Source organism: Pteropus vampyrus, unplaced genomic scaffold (genome assembly GCF_000151845.1).
Source record: "Pteropus vampyrus isolate Shadow unplaced genomic scaffold, Pvam_2.0 Scaffold85, whole genome shotgun sequence".
In the NCBI taxonomy this organism is placed as follows: Eukaryota; Metazoa; Chordata; class Mammalia; order Chiroptera; family Pteropodidae; genus Pteropus; species Pteropus vampyrus.
This window is the reverse complement of record NW_011888866.1, coordinates 6516360-6535896: the sequence shown is the minus strand read 5'-3', so window position 1 is coordinate 6535896 and position 19537 is coordinate 6516360. Positions and strand designations below refer to the sequence as shown.

The following is a 19537-nucleotide window of genomic DNA, read 5'->3' as shown; positions in this document are numbered from 1 at the left end:
CGCCGGGAGGGACGCCGCGCCGAGCCTGCGCCTACCGCCGCTGCAGGATGCTGCGCTCCACTTCCACCGTCACCCTGCTCTCGGGCGGCGGCGCCAGGACGCCCGGGGCGCCCAGCAGGAGGGTGAGTAGCTAGAGGAGCTAGCTAGCTGCGCTCGTCGGGCTTCCTCGTCCGGGCCGCCCAGCTTCCCCATCTTGGCAGGACGGCTGCAGGGGTCTGGGGATGGGGACACGCGGGAGCCGGTCCTTGGCCCCGAAGCCCTACCTGGGTTCTACTTTCCAGTCTTGTCCCTCTTCGAGTCTTGACCCTTCTTCTCGACGCCCTACTGGCGCCCCAGGCTCGCATGGTTTAGGGGACTTTCTGGAATTCCCAGAGATTTCCCCTCCTTCCTGACTCATCTGTCAAGCCAAGTTTTTTGTTGGCACCAGTTTAAAAAGCAAGAGAGACATTTCTGCACTGTCCCTTTCTTGAGACTCAACGGTAATGAACGTCTTTAACACCCAAACTTTCCTCCTTCTAGTCATCTATCTATTTTATTCGTTATATTCGATCTATTCTATCACTACCGGTGATAGAATAACACTACTTGCTACTGGAGTGGAATCAGCCAAAGTAGGCTTCACCTGACAAAGCAGAGATCAGCACTGGAACCCAGTTGTGTGTGACTTGGGTTTATACAAAAACACTATCTTCTTCTTGATTGAAAAATTAGCACAGTGACTGCAGGGGTAGCCCTGGAGGCCCTGGGCACCAGCCAGGTCGCCCTTTGGAAGTGCTCTGTTTCTCTCATCTTTGTTGCATCTTTTCTCCCTTCTCCAGACGCTCTGGGGAGAAAATGCCACTCGCATGCAGTTTGCATGTTTCCATGACTCTTCCAAGTTGAGCGCCTCAGAGCACACGTCCAGGGAGGGTCTTGGGTTATGGCTTTTTAGTTCATCCATTCATCATGATATTCAGTACTTATCATCTGCTACCACTGTTCTGTGGTTGAGATATCTCTAATTGTGTTTCCCCAAGGTTTAGCTAAGTGAGTAGTTAAGTCCAAGTCAAGGACTCCTTTGGTATTCTAGTCTGTTCTGTAGTCTTGTAGGCATGCATATTTGCTTTTTGTATACCTCAGCCAAGTGACTAGCAGTTGCCTTCTATGCTGTCTTTCTTTGGCTCTAGAAGAAAGGCATTGTGTTACTGTGAGTGTGGGCCAAGTGATGGGTTCTGGGTGTGTGTGTGTGTGTGTGTGCGCGCGCGTGCGTGCGTGCACGTGTGCACACATATGCACATACTCCAGACACTTAGGGCTGTCAGAATTCTGGTTGTTCAGTCATTAGCTTCATAAAGCAAGATCTCCATTAGATCCAAGTGGGTTTCTAACCACAGGCAGGGCCTTACTTCTTTTCTATGGAAATCCTTCTCAGTTGGAACACAATTAAGATTGAGAAAAAATGAAGTCACTGAAAAGCTAGCCCTGAGCCTGGACACTCATGCGTGGGACCACATTGCATAAATGGCATGAAATTGTTCAAGTTCCCTTCCAGAGATGAGGACTAATCGAGGCAACTAGAGTGATACTGTGGATGGATACAAATGTGATGAATATACTAGATAACATTTCTGAAGATTTTTTTCTCAAATATTTATTTTCCAGTGTCTCTTTAATTGTAAGTTTTCGGGTGTCTGGCACAGTGGACGCACTATTGAGAAGGCTTTGCCTTTTGAATAAGATAGCCAAAATAGTTTGGAGCAGAGAGGTCAGGGCCCTGAATCAAACAATATAGGGCTGTTCTGAGCCATATGATACTTATTCTGAGAAGATATCAAAGGTTCTAGGGTTCCCTTTATGATTTCCAACTCTTGCTCATGATTTGCAAATGTCACAGGTATTGTCTGTGTATATATGTGTGTGTGGAGAGTGTGGTGGGAGGCTGTGATACTTTGCTTGATTAATTGATTGGTTAAACGACTTACATAGACCTCCTTCTTTGTGATGCAGGGCTAGACATTGGGGTCCACTCTACCTGTAGAGGCGGATGTTGTCACAGTTGCTCTCATACAAAGTAATCGTTGTTATAGTGGGGTATAGAGTGTTGACAAAGTCCAGTGGAGGCTAAAAAGATAGGTTCTTTCCAGAGCATCTGAAGAAGGCCTCCCTTGGCAGGAGATATTTGCTCTTGCAGGATGAGTAGGAATTTATAGGGCTATTGACGTTATTGGGATACTGAGAGGAAATACCCACTCATCTAAATGGAACTCTTGGCATATACTGTATAAAAATGGCATGCTGGACCTGCTTTAGAGTAAAACACTTATTTTTTGAAAAAAGCAAGAACAGAATGTCTTAAATAAAATTGTAGACCAAACAAGCGATCATGAAAAGTGTTCCTAAAGTTGAAAGTTTTTCAATAAACTCTGTATTGTCTTTTCTTTCTGATGTTGGACAAGTGATGGTCTTGAACAATAACATGTCAGCCATTAAAATAGCATTTCCATTTCATCCACATTGCTTACCAAATTAGGGGCTGCAGAGGAACCAGGCGGTGTTGGTCCAGACATTCAAGTCAACCAGAAATGGTGGTGACAGCTGACACTAAGCAGAGTTCTCTGAGTCAGCTGTCAAGGGTAGTAGGGCCAGACCAGACTGTTACCAGTTATTCTTCATTCAATGGCTGCCACCTACAATTTAGACTTCCTTCTTATCTGAAATCATCTCTCAAGGGGGAAAAAAACAGGTGGGAGAGTAATTTCTGTCAGCTGATAAACAAAGCTCTCAGAGGCATTTATGGATGCCAACCAACAGAGGCTGTGAAATTAAAAAAAAAAAAAATCTGCCTTCAAACCAGTTGTGCTCTAAAAATAGTTTTATCTATGGCAACAGCAGGAAGATAAATTGGCTGGAGAATAACTACAGACAGAATGATGACCTTGGAGAATGGGAAAAACATTTTTAAAAATATTGACATTGTTTCATGGTTTTGAAAGGAATTTTGTGAATGCAGTTAATCCTACTGAATGAGCCTTTGAAACGAAGGGTAAGTTGTATGACCAGGCTGTGCACTTAGTGGTGAAAGCACGAGTTGCTTTGCGTGGCCAAATTTTTTTGGTTAAGTGGTCCAGCTAGGATAGTGTGAGACCTGTCAAGGGTTTCCTGCAGCACCATCAGATAGTATCAATGTTTCCTATTGATAATAAAAGACTGTTTGGCTGGTATTACTAGTATCGTGGTCCCTGAGTGGCACATAAACAAAACAAAACAAAATTCAGCAAGGCCACAAGGATAGGACTGTCTCCTAGCCTGTTCTTGCCCATATTTCTATTTGGTAAAGGCTCCTCTGTTAAAAATCAGAATGAGCCTACCAGTCATCACTCCCTAGCTAATGCATCACTCTCCTGGGTCCCATTTCTGTCTTATAGTCTTGAAATAAAGAACTCTCCTTAACTGGATAGTGAATGATCAGTCAAGTGTTTACCTCACTTCCTTTTCCTTTTCACAGAAACATCTGTGTGTATAACTTTCATGTTGTCCTATGGGCTCTGAGGAAGGGACACAGGATGTTGTGAGACCTCAACATCTGGTGGAGGGAAGTTGGCTGCATCATCCACTAGGGAGGGGGTAGGCAGGGGGCCTGCTGCTCCTAGAAAACAGGCCGGCCCTTTACCAGAGCCCTCCTGAGCCAGCCCCCAACAGGCCAAATTGTTAAGGTTTTAGAACCGTGGTGTCCTCAGGGCTTAGCCAAAAAAACTTTGTCACTAAAAATTGAAAGTCATATTTCAGAAAAAATGTCCCAGTCTCTCTGCTTTGGTTCACCTATCTCACTATGTCAGATGTAGGATGAACAGACCTAAGTCCTAGGGTTCTTAAGGAAAATTGAGACCTGGAGGCTTCCGGTTACTTGGAAAACCCTTATAAGTCAGTCAGTCTCAAAAATTGTCTAATTGAGTTCAGGGAGCTGTGGATCCAGGGCTAACTAACTAGAGACCATGTTGAAATGTTTTGATCTAAAATATTTTCGGTGATTACGTACATTATGGTCTTAGAGCTTCCTGTGGCAATCCCTCTCAGCCTAAAACAGTTTCAGTTTTTCCCAATGCACTGAAGAGTAACACAGTGGTATTTACCTCTTTTCTCTCTTTAGATGAGTGATATTTCCTAAAAGTCAATCACATTGTTCTCTTTTGTTCCTTAAGGCCAGAGTGATCTTTCCAAAATGCAAAGTTCAGTCACCTGACTCCTGCTTCGAGAGCACCCTTGGCACTTCTAGTAGAAAGTATAGACCCCTTAGCTTAGCATCCAGGCCCTTCTGATCTTCCTTTGCCTTTTCTATCCCCCATCCCTATGCATACTCTTTCCATATATTTCAAATTACTTGCCACTCCCCAAGCTTTCCATGCTGTTCCTTGTCCCTTTGCTTTCTTTGTGCCTCTCCTCTGATTAAGGGTCATCTCCTCCGGGAAACCAAACCTGAACTCTCCTTTCCATGTTCCCCTAAGGGCCTGTGCACCTCTTCATTGCCTGCATCACCTGTGGTTACCTTCTTGAGAGGGTTTAGGGATCCTCCCTCTCCAGGCCTCATATAATAGATGCTTAAAAAGGGAAGTGTCACCAGGGTCCTAAAGGAGCCACACTTAACTTTGAATTGGCAAATGGAAAAACAGAAAGAGAAGCTTGGGATAAAGCCAGCGCATCGCCTCTGGCCCACTTGGTCAGGAAGCACATGACAAATGGATGGGAGTGCTGACCAAGGTTAAGGAGTCTGAAAGTTCTGGGAAGGCCTCTAAATATTTCAGTTGCTTCCATCCTGTTGCACAGTTAGAATTTCATTCCTTTGGTTAAATCAGTGGTTCTCAACCCTGATTACACATAGAATCACAGAGAAGCTTAAAATATCTAAGCCCAGGCCCTATCCCAGACTATTTAAATGAGAACCTCAGAAAGTAGAGAATACATAACATCAGTATTGTTTAGGAAGCTCCCCAAGTGACTCTAATGTGCAGCCAAGGATTGGAACTCCTTTAAATATTATTCTCTCCTTACAGCTTTTGTGGAAGTACAGATACTCCTGGGACAGTATTCTGAAGGTCCTTTTGGCCTTGTGGAAGGGCAAGGTTGTTGGAAAGGCAGGATGGGGAAGTCATAACACTCCAAATCACACTGGTATCTCTGTGAATATTTATTTACCTGCATGTTTGCTCTGATCTTGGCGTTTGGGGCTCACTGCGTACCTGGTATAGAAGTGAGCCAACAAGATAGGAAGGAGAGGTCACTGTCTCCCTATTTATGAATTTTGTCTGGAGTCAGCCCTGACATGGGAAAAAAGGGCTCCAGGACACATTATATACCTCCTGGAAAAAGTGTCTAAGTATGTAGATCATGGGTTGGCAAGCTACTGACCCTAGGCCAAATCCAGCCCTTGGTTGTTCTGTACATTCTGAACTAAGCATGGTTTTTATAGTGTCCTGCAAAACCTAAATATTTACTTTCTGGCCCTTAAAGAAAAAATTTGCTCCACCCTGATGTAGATAATAATAGGCCTGCAAATTCAGGGCCACAGCAGAGCTAAAAGATTTACTCCAGAGCAGGCATGCCTTGTGTCACACTGCCTGACCTGTGCATTCTAGAAATTTTATGCTTGTGCTGAGCAGAGATTTTGGAGTCTGTCCTCCCAGCCACAGCCACAGGGGACCACACCTTCTCTTGTTTGATGGAGCAGGGCAGGGCCCCACAGTCACGATGTGGACCAGGTCTGAGAAAAAATGTAAATGCATTGGCTAATTTCCTTAGGGAAATCCATCTTTGTAAATTGATTAGCAACCCTTGTCACCTCCCAGGGTTACCTTCTCCACTCTTTTTATTTGAATGGATAATTCTCCCTTGGGTGAGCCCAGGTGCCTGAAACTGAGACCATGATGGTACGTGGATCTCCAGGGCCTAACTTACATGGAGACCCAGCCTTCTGCTTCCACAAAGGGGTCAGAAATAAGCCCCAGAGGACCTGCTTAGCTGCCAGGTGCCCTGACTTGCAGACAAGGGCTGGCTTGTGTATTTTCTTGTGGCGGAAGCTTGAATGCTATCTGCCCCTCCCTTGTTCTCCCTCCCATAAGGGTCGATTTGAAGAAAGCGGAAGGCTCTCTGGGGAGTTTCAGGTATATTCTCCTTACCGTGTTTTGGTTCAACCCCAAAAGAAACCCATACCGATATTTACTGAGCCAATGGCTATTAAGTGTTGATATTATGCTAAACACTGTAAGAGCTACCAATACAGTTAAGGTACAAAACTTGCCTCATCTCTCCTGCTATTTTTTCCCGTCTGTCCGTGTTGTAGTGCATGGAACATAACAGAAGGTACTCAATAATTGCTATCAAATTACTGAACTCAGATTTGAGTGTCAGTCCTTCCTGCAAAGATGGCTCCCATTGTCTTTCTCCAGAAGCCTTGTTTCTCCAGCAGGAATTCGTGGATGGCTAGTTTAGTCTCTGCCTATTTTTCTACTATATTGTCTACTTTGCCATTTTTGGAACGGGCCAGCTTCTCTGCCTTTGGCCAGCCTGGAATGAGCACCTTGCCTGGTAGTTTGTTATTATAACAATGGATTCTCCAAACCTCACTGACCTGAAAAGTCCTTTCTGTCCTTCTGTACCTAGCTTAAATGTCATCTCTAAGAACCATCCTACCTCCAGTTAAGATGATTGTTCCCATGGTAAGAAAGAACACTTACAGAGTACTTAATATGTACCAGAAACTGTTCTAAGCCCTTAACATCTATTAGCTAATTTAATCCTTACCACAATCCTGAGAGTGGTGCTGCAGTATTGTTAGCTCTGTTTTACAACTGAGATAACTGAAGCTGAAGACTGAGTGGCTTTCTAAAGGTTTCATGGCTAGTGGGTATTAGAACCAATATTAGAGAACAGGAAGTGGAGTTCCACCACGCTTACTCACCAATCGACCCCGTCTCTCAGGACCTTGTGTTGGTGATACTACGTGTTCTGGATTGCCTTGTTTGGCTGTGCCTTTGAATTCTGAGTTCCTTGGAGGCAGGGCTGGTTTTTGTTTGTTTGTTTGTTTGTTTGTTTTTCATCTTGAAAGTATTTTACAAGTAGTGGGTGCTCAGTAGCTGAGTGATGAAATACACTGAGTCTATCTTCCTGCTTTTATCCACTGGAAGGGACCCTTGTTTGTAGGAACGGCTGGTGTAATAGCAGTGGTATTCAGGGTAAGTAAGATTCAGCTTTCTTCATTGTTCAAGGCTGGGCCAGTCACTGTGGAAACCTCTGGGAATAAAGTACCCTACCTGCCTCTCAGTACCTTATTGCCCAGCCTGAGCTGCTTTGAGTATTGAGTGTTTGAGTTTCAGGAAACCATGGAGATCAGCATCACCAGATCCTAAGAGAGATTAGAAACACTGCCTTGATTTTACTCAGTGGGGGATTTTCTCATGGGGAGATTCCCGAAAGTGAATGAATAGAGGTAAACTGTACCAGGTCCACCTAGTGGGTGCATTCAGGGGTCACTTTTCTTAGTGCTTCTGTTAAGGAATTCAGAGTGTCTTCTGGACCGCTGGGATGTTCTCTTTGCTGCTCTTGAGGCAGCCCCATGGGTTTGGAAGGATTGATATCTCTTTCTTTTTATCTTTCTGATATATTCTCTCAGTCTTTATTAGTGCTATTATTACTACTATGATTATTTTAGTTAAAAAATTTGGAACAGTTGCAAACAACACAGAAATTCCACTTCGTAGAGATCATCACCACCATCACCAGTTGATTGTGTTTCTTTAAAGATATTTTTTTCCCATAAATCTATGAAAATCCCCCCAAATGGGATTATTCATCACTTTTTTTTTTTTTTTGGCAGCTTTCTTGTTTTTCGCATGACAATACATTTGGCTATCTTATTAGGAAGGTGTCTGATCCTGTTCCAAGCCGAGCTTAAATTGCTTCTGTACAGTTAGTTGTCAGTGGGTCACGACTAATTGAAGAATGCTCCCTAGCGTTTCCATTAGAGCTCGTCTAATGACAAGAGGAAATGCTTGACACAGGGGTCTGAGTGTAGCCTTAAGCACCTGCTACAACTGCCAGATATGGTTGAGGTCAGATGTTTTATTTTATAGGTTCATTTTATTTTAATTCATTATCTGTCACCAGATAAAACTGATAGTTTAGGGAAATGCATTCTATTTATCCTGTGGCTTTGTATACCCCAGGGTACACGTGGCCCAGTGGGAGCTATAGGAAGTGCGCTGAGGGATATCTAAGTTCTAGGGGGACAGACGAAGAATGGGCTCAAGCAGGGGAAAGGAACATCTCACTTTGGACCCATGGAGACCCCTCTCGGCCTTGTCTCTGCTTCAGTTTTTTAGATTTTTTTTTTTTTTAATTATTGCCATTAGGGATTACCTCTCTAGGGCAATCCACCTACAAAGAGATATCACTGACTGTGCTAGTGCCCACTAGATCCGTTGACCAAATTGTTATTTCTGTAGAAAGCAGAACTGTGAAATCAAGTAGGCCTGTTTTATTTTGGAGTTTGTAAGATGATGATAATATCTAGATAATAATAAAAATACCTAACACTTTTGGAGGCTTACTGTGTGCAAGACATCTTCCTTTTATCCATATTTTGCCCTTAATATTCAGAAAGCTTAAATAACTTGCCCATAGTCAACATAGCTAGTAGGTGTTGGACCCTGTGTGTATGTGCACCTGTGCACATATGTGCATGTGTGTATACATGTGTATGTGCACACACGTGTGTGTATGGGATGTGGTGCAGCAGAAAAGCACCTCCTTTTCTCTGCGGAATTATGCTGCAGATTAGATCCAGCCCATCAGAGAAGATGATTGAGCATAATAGGCTTGAATTGCCTACCTGGTATGAGTTATGCTTTGATGCTAGCTGATTTCAACCAGTTCAGGTGGCCTGAAGTCAGAGGGTTGCCTTTCTCTGAAAAGGCTCAGATTCTCATCAGTGTTGTTGCCTGTCAACTAAGAGAGCTACCCGTGGAATGGTTGGTTTCTGTTTGGCCAGCGTGACTGGTGGTGCGCTTTGAAGGCTTGGTGCAAAGCAGGCCACATAAGAGGCAGATAGCCCTCTGCTCACTGGGCAATGAAACTTGCCCAAAGGAATGTAACGATGGAGAGAGATCTTGAAATCAAGTTGTGTGGTTGAAAGAAGTGGGGTTATTTAATCCAGAGGAGTAGAGGTTGGGAGGACAGGCGGCCTGTCTGGAGAAAAGGAAATTCTGCTGCAGCCCCTGAGGGCTCCCTGGTCTGTTAGGTAGAAATTCTAGGGGGAAGGTGTAAGTTGATCATCAGGAAGTTAAAGGTGCCGTAGCAAAATGGGATGCCTTGGAGGGAGGTGATGGTGTGTGTGAAAATGCTGATACGTGTCCCAAACGGGCTTTCTCATCTGTGCATGGAAAACGTTGCCTCTAGACTGGGCTCCCATCCGCCATTTACATTGTTAGGTGTTGGAGGCTCCTTCACAGTGTCAATCAAGTATAAATGAATCAGGAGGCTTTGCTAAAATTTAAAATGGCCAAGTTTTACTCAAGGGTCTTAGGGTTTGCAAATTGGAAACACAACTAGGTAATACCCAGAGTGTTTCGAAGAAGATAGCAAAGTTAAGAGTTCTTATGGAGTACACTCTTAAGAAGAATCAGCACTGTATTCTATTCTTATCCTCTAGATTGGTCTGAGATGATAATCCTCTAGATGTCCAGTTGTCTGGATAATGGATGTCAGGAGGTCTGGACATATGAATATCCTTAAGCCCTTCAAAGGGTAATTAGAAGGTTATCTATAGGATCTTTATATTTATATCTCTGTCTGTCTCTAGGCATTGATGCACAACTGAAAAGTTCAAAAGTTTTAAGTCCTCAGGCTAGTTAAAGTAAGATAAAATCTACTCCTCATTTTTCAGCCCATTTGGTCTAAAGCAGTTTTTTCAGCTTGACTCTACGGACTTCATTTTGTCAGCTTAGCTCTGCTGATTTCATCTTTTTTTCTTCAGTTATTCACCTTAAGTGGTCTTTTACAGTCCCATCCCACCCCGGGCTTCTAAGCTGCAGAGTCGTTTGGCTCAGGGTCCACCCTGTGGATTGGTGCAGACCCGTGACCCTGCAAACCAGGTTGGGGGGTGTATTTGTTTGCTGGGGCTGCTGTAGAAAGTACCACAAACCAGGCGACTTAAACTTGAACAGACATTTATTGCCTCACAGTTTTGGAGCTGGAAGTCCAAGATCAAGGCGTCAGTAGTGTTGGTTCCTTCTGAGGGTTGCGAGGGAAGCATCTGTTCCAGGCCTCTCTCCTTGGCTTGTTTACATGGTGTCCTTCCAGTATGTGTGTTTGTCTCCAAATTTACCCTTTTTATAATGACATCTATAATTCTGACATCATTTTAACTTAATAACCTCTGTAAAAACACTGTTTCTAAATAAGGTCACATTCTGAGGTACTAGTGGTTAGGATTCTAACACATGAATTTTAGGGGGACACAAATCAATCCATAATGGGGCAAGTAGCACTCCTGTAAGTCGAGTCTACGTGGTGGTGGGCTGGATACTCTGAGTGCTGCTGGGGCCCTCTTGGGGCTTCTTCTTCTTTTTTTTTTTTAATGGCAGGATCATTTCTCCCTAGGAACTGTCACAGCAGGGCCAGGCTGTGACTTTAGGGTGAAATAGATATCATGTGACATCACTATCATCTATCTCCAGAATTTTTTCATCTTCTCAAACTGAAACTCCATACCCATTAAATAATAACATCTCATTCCTTTGTCTCTTCCTCTCCTGGCAACCACCATTCTACTTTCTGTCTCTATGAATTTGACTATTCTAGGTATCTCATATCTGTGGAATCATATAGTATCTGTCTTTGTATCATTGGCTTATTTCACTTAGCATGTCCTCAGGGTTCATCCATGTATCAGAATTGTCAGAATTTCCTTCCTTTTAAAGACTGCATACTCTATTTCATTCCATGTATATGCCACGTGTTACTACTTATCTATTCACCCATCAATGGATGTATGTGTTGGCTTTCACTTTCTGGATACTGCGAATAATGCTGCTGTAAACATGGGTGCATAGACTTAAAAAAAACTTGTGATTAAACATGTACATATCCATTGTAAAAATTTATAGGCAAGTAGAAAGTATCCTGGCACTCCAATCACCATTGTGTGTATTTTGGCCTCTATCCCTCTGGCTCTATTTTGGCATATGCATAGGAAATAAGATCATTCCATACATACTTTTATGGAACCTGAGCTGTTAAAAAAATTGTTCGAATGCTGTGAAACCACTCAGTAGTTTCCTTGTTTTGACTAGCAAGATAGTGAGTGCCTGTGATGGGCCAGGCAAAGACTGGTTTTACCCTTAGAGTCCCCTGTGTGACTGGTATGATTAATCCACATTGCTAAGTAGGGAAACTGGCTTTGAGAAGCACTAGGTCACCCAGCTCTTTCTACCCCCAAACGTGATTTTATAACTGGCCTCTTCTCTCTGTCTCTCCTAGGCAAATATCTGCAGACTACGGCTCACCGTACCTCCCGAGAGTCCAGTTTCTGAGCAAAGTGAAAAGAAGGTTGAAAGAAAAGAGCAAGTAAGCCATCTCTGAGGCAAAGCTCTGACTAGTCCTACTCTTTGTAGTCTTTTATTTTAACCCCTTCCCCCTCCCGTCCTCTGTGCAGTCTATTCACAGAGTCTGAATGTCAGCAACTCTGTTGATGAAAGGCCCTCTCGACCTTGCCACCCTTTCTTCCATCTTCCCAGAAGTCAGACTGCTCTGCCCGGCTGGCTCTGCTGGCCTCGTGCCCCTGCTCTTGTTTCTTGATGAACACTGGCTCTGTGTTGCCTTAAAGCTGCGGGGACGCCGGCTTTAGTGACAGGTGCTGCGGTAGGGAATGTGTTTTTCCTGAAAGAGCCCAGTCCGGTGGAGTCAAAAGGCCCATTGTGAGCTTCCGGTGGGGCCTGAGCCTTTCTCAGCGGTTGGAGCTGGAGCCCAGCTCATTGGCGGAGAGGCTGCCTGGGGAGGAAGAGCCCAGCAGGCAGCTCTGGCATGTGGAAAGGGCACTCGGCTGTGGGTAGAAGTTCAGACATTTTTGTGCCAGCTGCTGTGCTAAGTGCTGGGCCATGAAGATAATCTGACCTTGTCCTTGCCTTAAAGGAACTTGAAGTTTTTCAAGTGAGACAGACGTATAAGGAAACCACATTGTTGTGATAGTTCAAGTGTTAGGATCCAGAAGTGTAAGAAGGGAACACGGGGAAGGGAATAACTGAATCCTTGGGGGGTGACATTGAAGCAGAGGCTTAAAGGATACGTAGCAGCTTCTGCTTACCTCTAGTCCTGTGGTCCTAGGCAAGCCATTTTCCTCATTCACAAATAATTAACAGACACCTACTGTATTCCAGGCACTGTTCTAGACATTGCGAGTGTAGTAGTGAACAAACAGCAAACCAACAAAAAATGCCTGTTATTCAAGGAACTTATATACTATTGAGAGGAGAATAAGAGTTAAAAAATGAAGTACATTTTATAGAGTTTAGAAGGTAGTACGTGCTGATGGAGACAATTAAAGGAAGAGACGGGGACAGGAGTGACGGGGCAGGTGGTGCTCTTCCTTGTACATGCATTCGTATAAACATGCACTAAAACAATACAATGATATGATGTAATATATAAATTTCATACATTGAATCATAAGGCAATGACTTTTCAAAATACAAGCCTTGCTTTGGAATTAACCAATCATGTGGTCATCTATAAAAAAGAAAGCTTTTCATTGACTGGTAAATGGTTCATGATTTCCCATGCTTACTCTGAGTCTTTGTCTCTCTTTCCCTCTCTTATACCCTTCTCCTCACTTTCTACCAAGGACAAAGAGCTATCGATGCTCATGCAAATGATGAATGGCAGGGAAAGGAGGTAGGGAAGAAGGAAAATGCAGTTATGACTAGAGCAAGGTGTGAGAATGTGAAGTTGCTTATCTGCTGAAGAAGAGAGGATGCGCCCCACTCAAAGGATCCAGCAAACTGGCTGGTTCCAGGTTGGAGCAGAGAGAATACAGGTGAAACCTGGGATGTCTGTGCTAGAAAACAAGGTAGCACTCAAAGGCGAATGGGGTCACATCAAAGGACCCAGAAGCCGGTGTGAAAGGGCTCTCACTGGCAAAAATGGAACAATTTGATCATTAACGAGAGTAATGACAGTAATGGCTTATGACACATTAGAATTAAAACAAAAACAAAAACAAAAACCTCTCATGAGTATATAGTAATAATCAAGGAAGGGGAGAGATTGATAGAAAAAGAGAGAGAGAAGAGGAGAAGAAAGGACCTCTTCTTTATAGAACATCAGCTGATGAATTTAGAAAATCTCTTATTTTGTAACCTTTAGGTTGGGTCTTCAATGGAGGCAGAAACTAATTGGTGAGTGATTATTGTGGAACAATATATTCGCAAAGTTTTAAAGTAATACCTCAGATTGCTTACTGATTTTAAAGGTACAGTGTCACAATTTGACAGTTAGTTCTTCAACCAAATGATACAATTTAACAACCAGTAGTGGATGCATGACCTCATGTTATGTGACATCACTTCGAGGTGTTGTGATTAAGGAGTACACAGTTCACCTATGTAATAGTCATGCCACAATTGTTTAACTAAATATCGTGATAAGGAAATAGAAAAATGCAAAAAGCAGAACTACCTATCAAACAATTTGCCAGAATCCCTTAATAAATTCAATTTTATTTAAAAAAAAAAAGAGATGATCTGTTGGAGATGAAAGAGACTAAAGAGACAACATCAAATATAATGAGTGAACCTTGATTAGATAGTGGGTCAAAATAAAGTCCAAAAAAGATAATTAGGGTTATCATACAATTTTAAATAGGAATCATGTATTAGATGTCATTGAATAAATAGTATTTTTCTTACTTGTGATAATGGTACTTCGGTTATGTAGTTGAACTATTCTTTCAACTTTTTTGTAGCTTTGAAGATTCTCCAAAGAAAAAGTTTGGGAGTAAAAAGCTCATAACCAAAGAGTGTGGGGACGGCCAGGCTTCAGCCACTGGACGCTTGTTGATAACCAGGGTTGAGTGTGGCCCTGTGTTGCTGTGTTGATGTCCCCTTCTGCCCTAACTGATCCCCTGCCTGTTTATCTCTTTTAGTGCCGATAGGTTTGTCAGAGAAGTGGGCCTGGGCTGTGTCCAAGGGCACATGGGCAGCTAAGCACATGGGGACTCTGAAGGAGCACTTTTTGAAGAAGGGGCCCAAACTGGAGTGAGTGACATGACAAAGGCCTTGGTGGCTGCCCCCATATGCGTGGTAGAGGAAATGGGGAATTAGGTCTGTTGGTGCTGACCCATGCTTGCCTGGGAGATGTTTGTGAAGAGTTTCTAGTGCTGACTGACATTGAGGCAGTCGATGCTGTGAAGCACTGGAGGGTACGTTACCGATAAAGAAGAATCAAGTATTTCTAAAGAAACAGGCACAGTTGTTCTGTGTCAAGTACTGTACTGATTTGCCTGTTTGTCTTAAATAGTGCTTTTCAAACCTTTTAAAGCAATAAGGCCCTCTTTTTCTTTTTTTTTGATCGAAATGTTATACTGAACCCTTATATATGATCGAGGCAAAAGTGGTGCTAATGGGGCCAAAGTTCTCCGTCTCCCTTCACCCCACACCCCCAGGCGCCCTCCTACCTGAGAACTCCAGGAGCACAGGGCTGAAACTGCAGGTGTGGAGTGTGCGCCATGATGTTTCTTACACTGGGTAGACCAGGTGTGAGTGCACGTCTGAGATGTGTTGGTGACTCACTGCAGAAGAACTGGGGTAGAGAGGAGGGGATTGGGGCTGGCTGAGTCCCCAGGACTGAATCTTTGGGTGGTGGCAGCACTCGAAGGCATTGGTGGTAACTGTGAGGCTGTCCTAGGTGATTTCGTCACCAGTCCTGGCTGGGTTCCTGGTCTTAAGTCACTGGGAGCCAGAGGTATGCACCAGTGAGGAGGCCCTGGGGATGCCACCTCCTCTAACATGCCTTCAGCATGGCTGCACTTTCCTGGGACACTGTAGCCCACACAAGTTCCATCCAGGAACTCTGGATGACCCTTCCCGGTGAGATGACTTTGGTTCATTTGGTGGGGGGTCTGCAGTGTGCAAAGGCTAGGGATTGGAGCTGGCTCAGAAGTGGAAGCAGGAAGCTGTAAATGGCCCAAGTGGCTTCTGATGAAGCAAAACTTCTCGGAGGGTTTCCAGGGCCCTGTCAGAGCTGTGGCCATATGAGCGCAGGGCCAGCCTTATTCTTTCCCACAGTCATGGAAGATGCTTAGTGTACTTTGAGGACTTGAGATGCCATGGAACAGCCAGCCACACATAGACACCACTGCCATTTGGCCCTTTTTTCTATCCATTGTTCCCAAATCATCAGAGAGAGGATTTATTCACAGTGGAGGAGTGTGGCACATGGTACACGTTGCCTGGCTTCATGATGGTGTGTTTGGAGGCTTCTGGAGGCAATCACAACAGAGGCAGCATCTTTCATTCGAGTTATGTTTTCATGGGGTGGATGTGGGAGGCTGCCTGCTTTTAGTCTTTTCTTACAGACAATGTCAACTGCCCCAGACTGCTTTCTTCAGGCCTCAGATGAGCTCCCAAACACTTAGTGTCTTTGCTGTTCAGTTTCTTCATTTTTAAAGTAGGCACCATAATGTCTGGTTGCGAAGAGTAAATGAGCTAATATATGCAAAGTGTCTGGTCTATAGTATTGATTAGAGAGAGGCAGTGATTTAATACCAATCACTTCCCTTCGAATGTCAAACCCAGAGGTTCCTGTTTTTTGCTTTTCCCCTGTGGTCCTTTCTGAAGTCATTCCCCTTCCTAGAACTGCCCATCCTGCATCTCCTCCTCTCTCTTGGGCTATACCTGCTGCATCTTTTTTGATGTCATCATGTCTTTCTCCATAAATCTGAGCATCCCTCTGTCCATACTGCCAGGCCTCGCCTCTTGTCCCTGCCTGACCTTACCTTGGAGAGCTCATCCTTATATACCTGGAGCTGCCTCTTTGGGGAGGATGCTCACCCCACATGCCAGCTCTGCCCACCTGAGCTGCCTCCGGTGGCCATGCCAGTTTTCAGTCTTCTTGACATGGTGGTATTTTTACATACAGAATACAGATATTTTATTGATGTGTTACCATTATTTCACTATTTAAAAATATGACATCTGGGTCATTTATGTAAACAGATATACCCAGAAAGTTCTAGGCTGCATTAATATTTTGAATGGAACATAGATACACCCATTTAGAAAATGTTCCGACCCTATCAGAACAGGCATCCCAAGTCCTCTCACATTCCCATTTCCTGATTAGCAGTGAGAATGAGTGTCTTGTCTTGTATTTGTTCATAGGATGTATTTCCCTCAGAGCCATCTGCTTCCAGGGGACTCTGCTGGAGTCATCTTGGAAATGAGGCAGGGACCTTAAGAGGAACACAAAGATAGTATGTGAGGGTTCGAGAGGGAGAGATGGGAGGGAACGGGGAAGGCAGGTGCCTGCACCAAATTCTCTGTCCTTCACTGGAATCTGAATCCCCTCTTCCCTCTTAGAGCCTGATCCTTCCTTCTCTAGGATAATTTATTTGTAGTAGAACCTTCTTCCCCAAACAATCTACCTGAGAGATTCAGCCCTAGGCCTTGGCCGTCTCTCAGATGACATGGCAAATGAAGACAGAGAGAAGAGGAAGATGATGATATCTTCCCTTTTAAATAAAACTATATTTTGTTATGACAAAACAACTGCCAAAATATCAGTATTTTAGTTTCGTTTCAATGTGGTACCACTAGTTGGGTCGCAGGACTCAGAGCCCACTGGCTAGTCCTCCTGAGTGACTACTCAGCCCATCTGAAATCACCTCACTATTATATTATCTCCCTTTTATTTTCCTGGTTGATCTGCCCTCACCACACAGGTTCACTTGCCTTTCAAACCCGTAGCATCTGTTTCCTCCTCAGAACCCTTGCTAAGGCCCTAGCCCAGGCCTAGCGTCTCTTCCCAGCTGTCTTTCAGTTTATCCACGTCTTCTCTGCCCATCAAGGCCTGCTTCTCCCAAGATCTTCCTTGATTGCCCTGCCCCATGCTTTGGTGATTATCTTGTCTCTTGAACTACTGGATACTCAGGCTGCACCTCTTGCTTGGTACGTAGGCAATGAGGTGATATCTTTTTCTTTTGTCTCCCTGGAGCCCAGCTCCCTGCTTGCACATACTAAGTGCTTAATGATTGACTGTTGATGATGACGATTCGGTTTTATATTATTTTGTTAGGGCTGCCTTAACAAAGTACTGCAAAAGTATTATTGGCTCAGTTTTGGAAGATAGAAGTCTGAGATCAGGCTGTCAGTCAGCAGGGCCTTGCTCTCTCTGAAGGTTCTAGGGAGGAATGCTTTCTTGCTGCTTCTAGCTTGTGGCTCTTGGCAATCCTTGGCTTCTGGAAGCATCACTCCAATCTTCACACGATGTTTTCTCCATGTGTGTGTCTGTCTCTATCCGATTTTTCTTTTTTTTATAAGGATACCAGTCATATTAGGATTAGGGCTCACTCTAATGACCTCATTTTAACTTGACCATAGCTCCAAATAAGGCCAAATTCTGAGGTACTGGAGATTAGGACACCAACGTGTCTTTATTTGTGGGACACAGTTCAACCCATAATATTTCGTTGTAGAATATTATCACCTTAAATTATATTAACAACTCAGATGAATTAGCCCTGTAATTTTGTTTAATCATATGGGAGAGAAAATGCTGAATAGTTTGTGGGCACAAATTTTATGTTGAGAAATTGGTAAATGTAGAATATACTATTTATAAAATTGTCGAATATTAAAATTAAAATTGGTAGCAGATAATTTTGAAATTAAACCCCTATCATTTTCAAATAACTTTGTGAATGTATGTATCCATATTTCTATACAAATCTATATGCAGTGTATTCTTAGGCACGTGTACGCACACGCGCGCGTGCATACACACACACACACACACACACACACTCACACAGAAATGAGAGACAGAAGCAACACCAGTTATTACAGATTTATAATGTTGAATCAGAGTCTCACTTCCTAGTTGAATTTTAGTGAATATGATCTGAGCTCTACTGATTCTGAGTCTGTGTGATCGTGATGTCTTTTGCAAATTGACAAAGTAATTTGAAGCAGATAATACTTATAGTAGCTTCTAACATCCCACCATTGTAGGTGTCCTTTAGTGACCTGTGTTTTTAAAGAAGCTGTTTCTCTCTAGACCTTTGAGAACTCTGAGTGAGGGAGAGCAAATAAATGTGTATGTATGAAAAGTCGGGAACTTTCATAGCCCAGTAAATGTTGAAAAGGAGGAAACCCTTGCCCTTGGGTTTTATAGTTCCCTTTCCCTTAAAAGCCCTGGATGAATAGCCTGCTGAGTTCCTGTCTTGGTGTGACTGTTTACACAACATCACCAGCTGTTGCCAGGTGAGGGAGTGTGCTGCCAGGATTCAGCTGGATTTGGGGCTGCCCTGGGTGATCACGTGCAGGACTCCATCTGCCTCTCAGAGAATGGCCCCTCAAGGGGGACAGGAAGAGGCCTGGGTTCTAGTCCTGGCTTATTCACCGACTGCCCTAGTGATTGGACCAGTCAAGGCATCTCTATGGGCCTCAGTTTCCTCTTCTAGCAAATGGAGACCTTAGCCTAAAGCCAGCATTTCCCCAAATTTCTTTAGATGTGGAACTCTATTCAAATCAATATATGTAAAGTACCACTAGTAACAGAGTAAAAATGCAGTGGCTGTGGTTTCGAATATGTCAGGACTGTGTACTGTCCCAGCAGTGTCCACTTCCTCACCCCACCCACCTCTACCCCACGACTTCAATTAAACACTGAGGAGGGGCTGGTTTACAAAGCCCCTGGACTACAGGACTCTTTCATATTTTTTTAACCTTCTGAGACTCAGTGATTCTCTCCTGATGAAGAGAAAAAAAAGGCCAGTTGAGGGGTGAGCATTTCATTGCCAGAGCAGATTTGATGACTGCGATGAGAACAGCAAAGAGATACAAGAAGAGAGGTGGACAGACAGACAGAAGCATCCAAACAAACATGTAGACTTTAGTAGGAACCAAGATACTCAGAATGTAGATACTACCACTAATAATAGAATCCATCAAGATCTACTGGTCTGCCCAACAGCATAGTAGGTATTTTATGTATATTAGTCTGTGTATTCCTTAGAACAACCTTCTGAGATTGATGGCTTTATCCCCATTTTACTGTTAAGGATCCTAAAACATGGGGAAGTAAATAACTTGCACAGGGCCACTCAGCTAGTACATAGTGGGTTTGCAATTCCAACTCAGATCTGTGACTGGGCCAGGTTGCCACAGGAATGTCAGCTTGCCTGCTTTGTCCCATCGGGGAGAGTCTGTGTAGGATATTTACATTTTATCAGTTGACGCTACCTAAGGTGTGTACTGTACTACTGGGTTCCAGAAAAGAAGTTCCTGATTTTCCC

At 43.7% G+C, this 19537-nt stretch overlaps 1 protein-coding gene across 1 annotated transcript in view; it reads left to right on the top strand.

The window, feature by feature from the left end:
• Nucleotides 1–11: 11 nt before the first annotated feature.
• LOC105294326 (myocardial zonula adherens protein-like) overlaps nucleotides 12–19537 on the top strand; it is a 111278-nt gene continuing 91752 nt past the window's right edge. Inside the window, 2 exon segments of the mRNA XM_011363478.2 lie at nucleotides 12–122; nucleotides 11509–11595. Of these exon segments, the coding sequence (XP_011361780.1) occupies nucleotides 48–122; nucleotides 11509–11595 (162 nt within the window). The 5' untranslated portion in view covers nucleotides 12–47.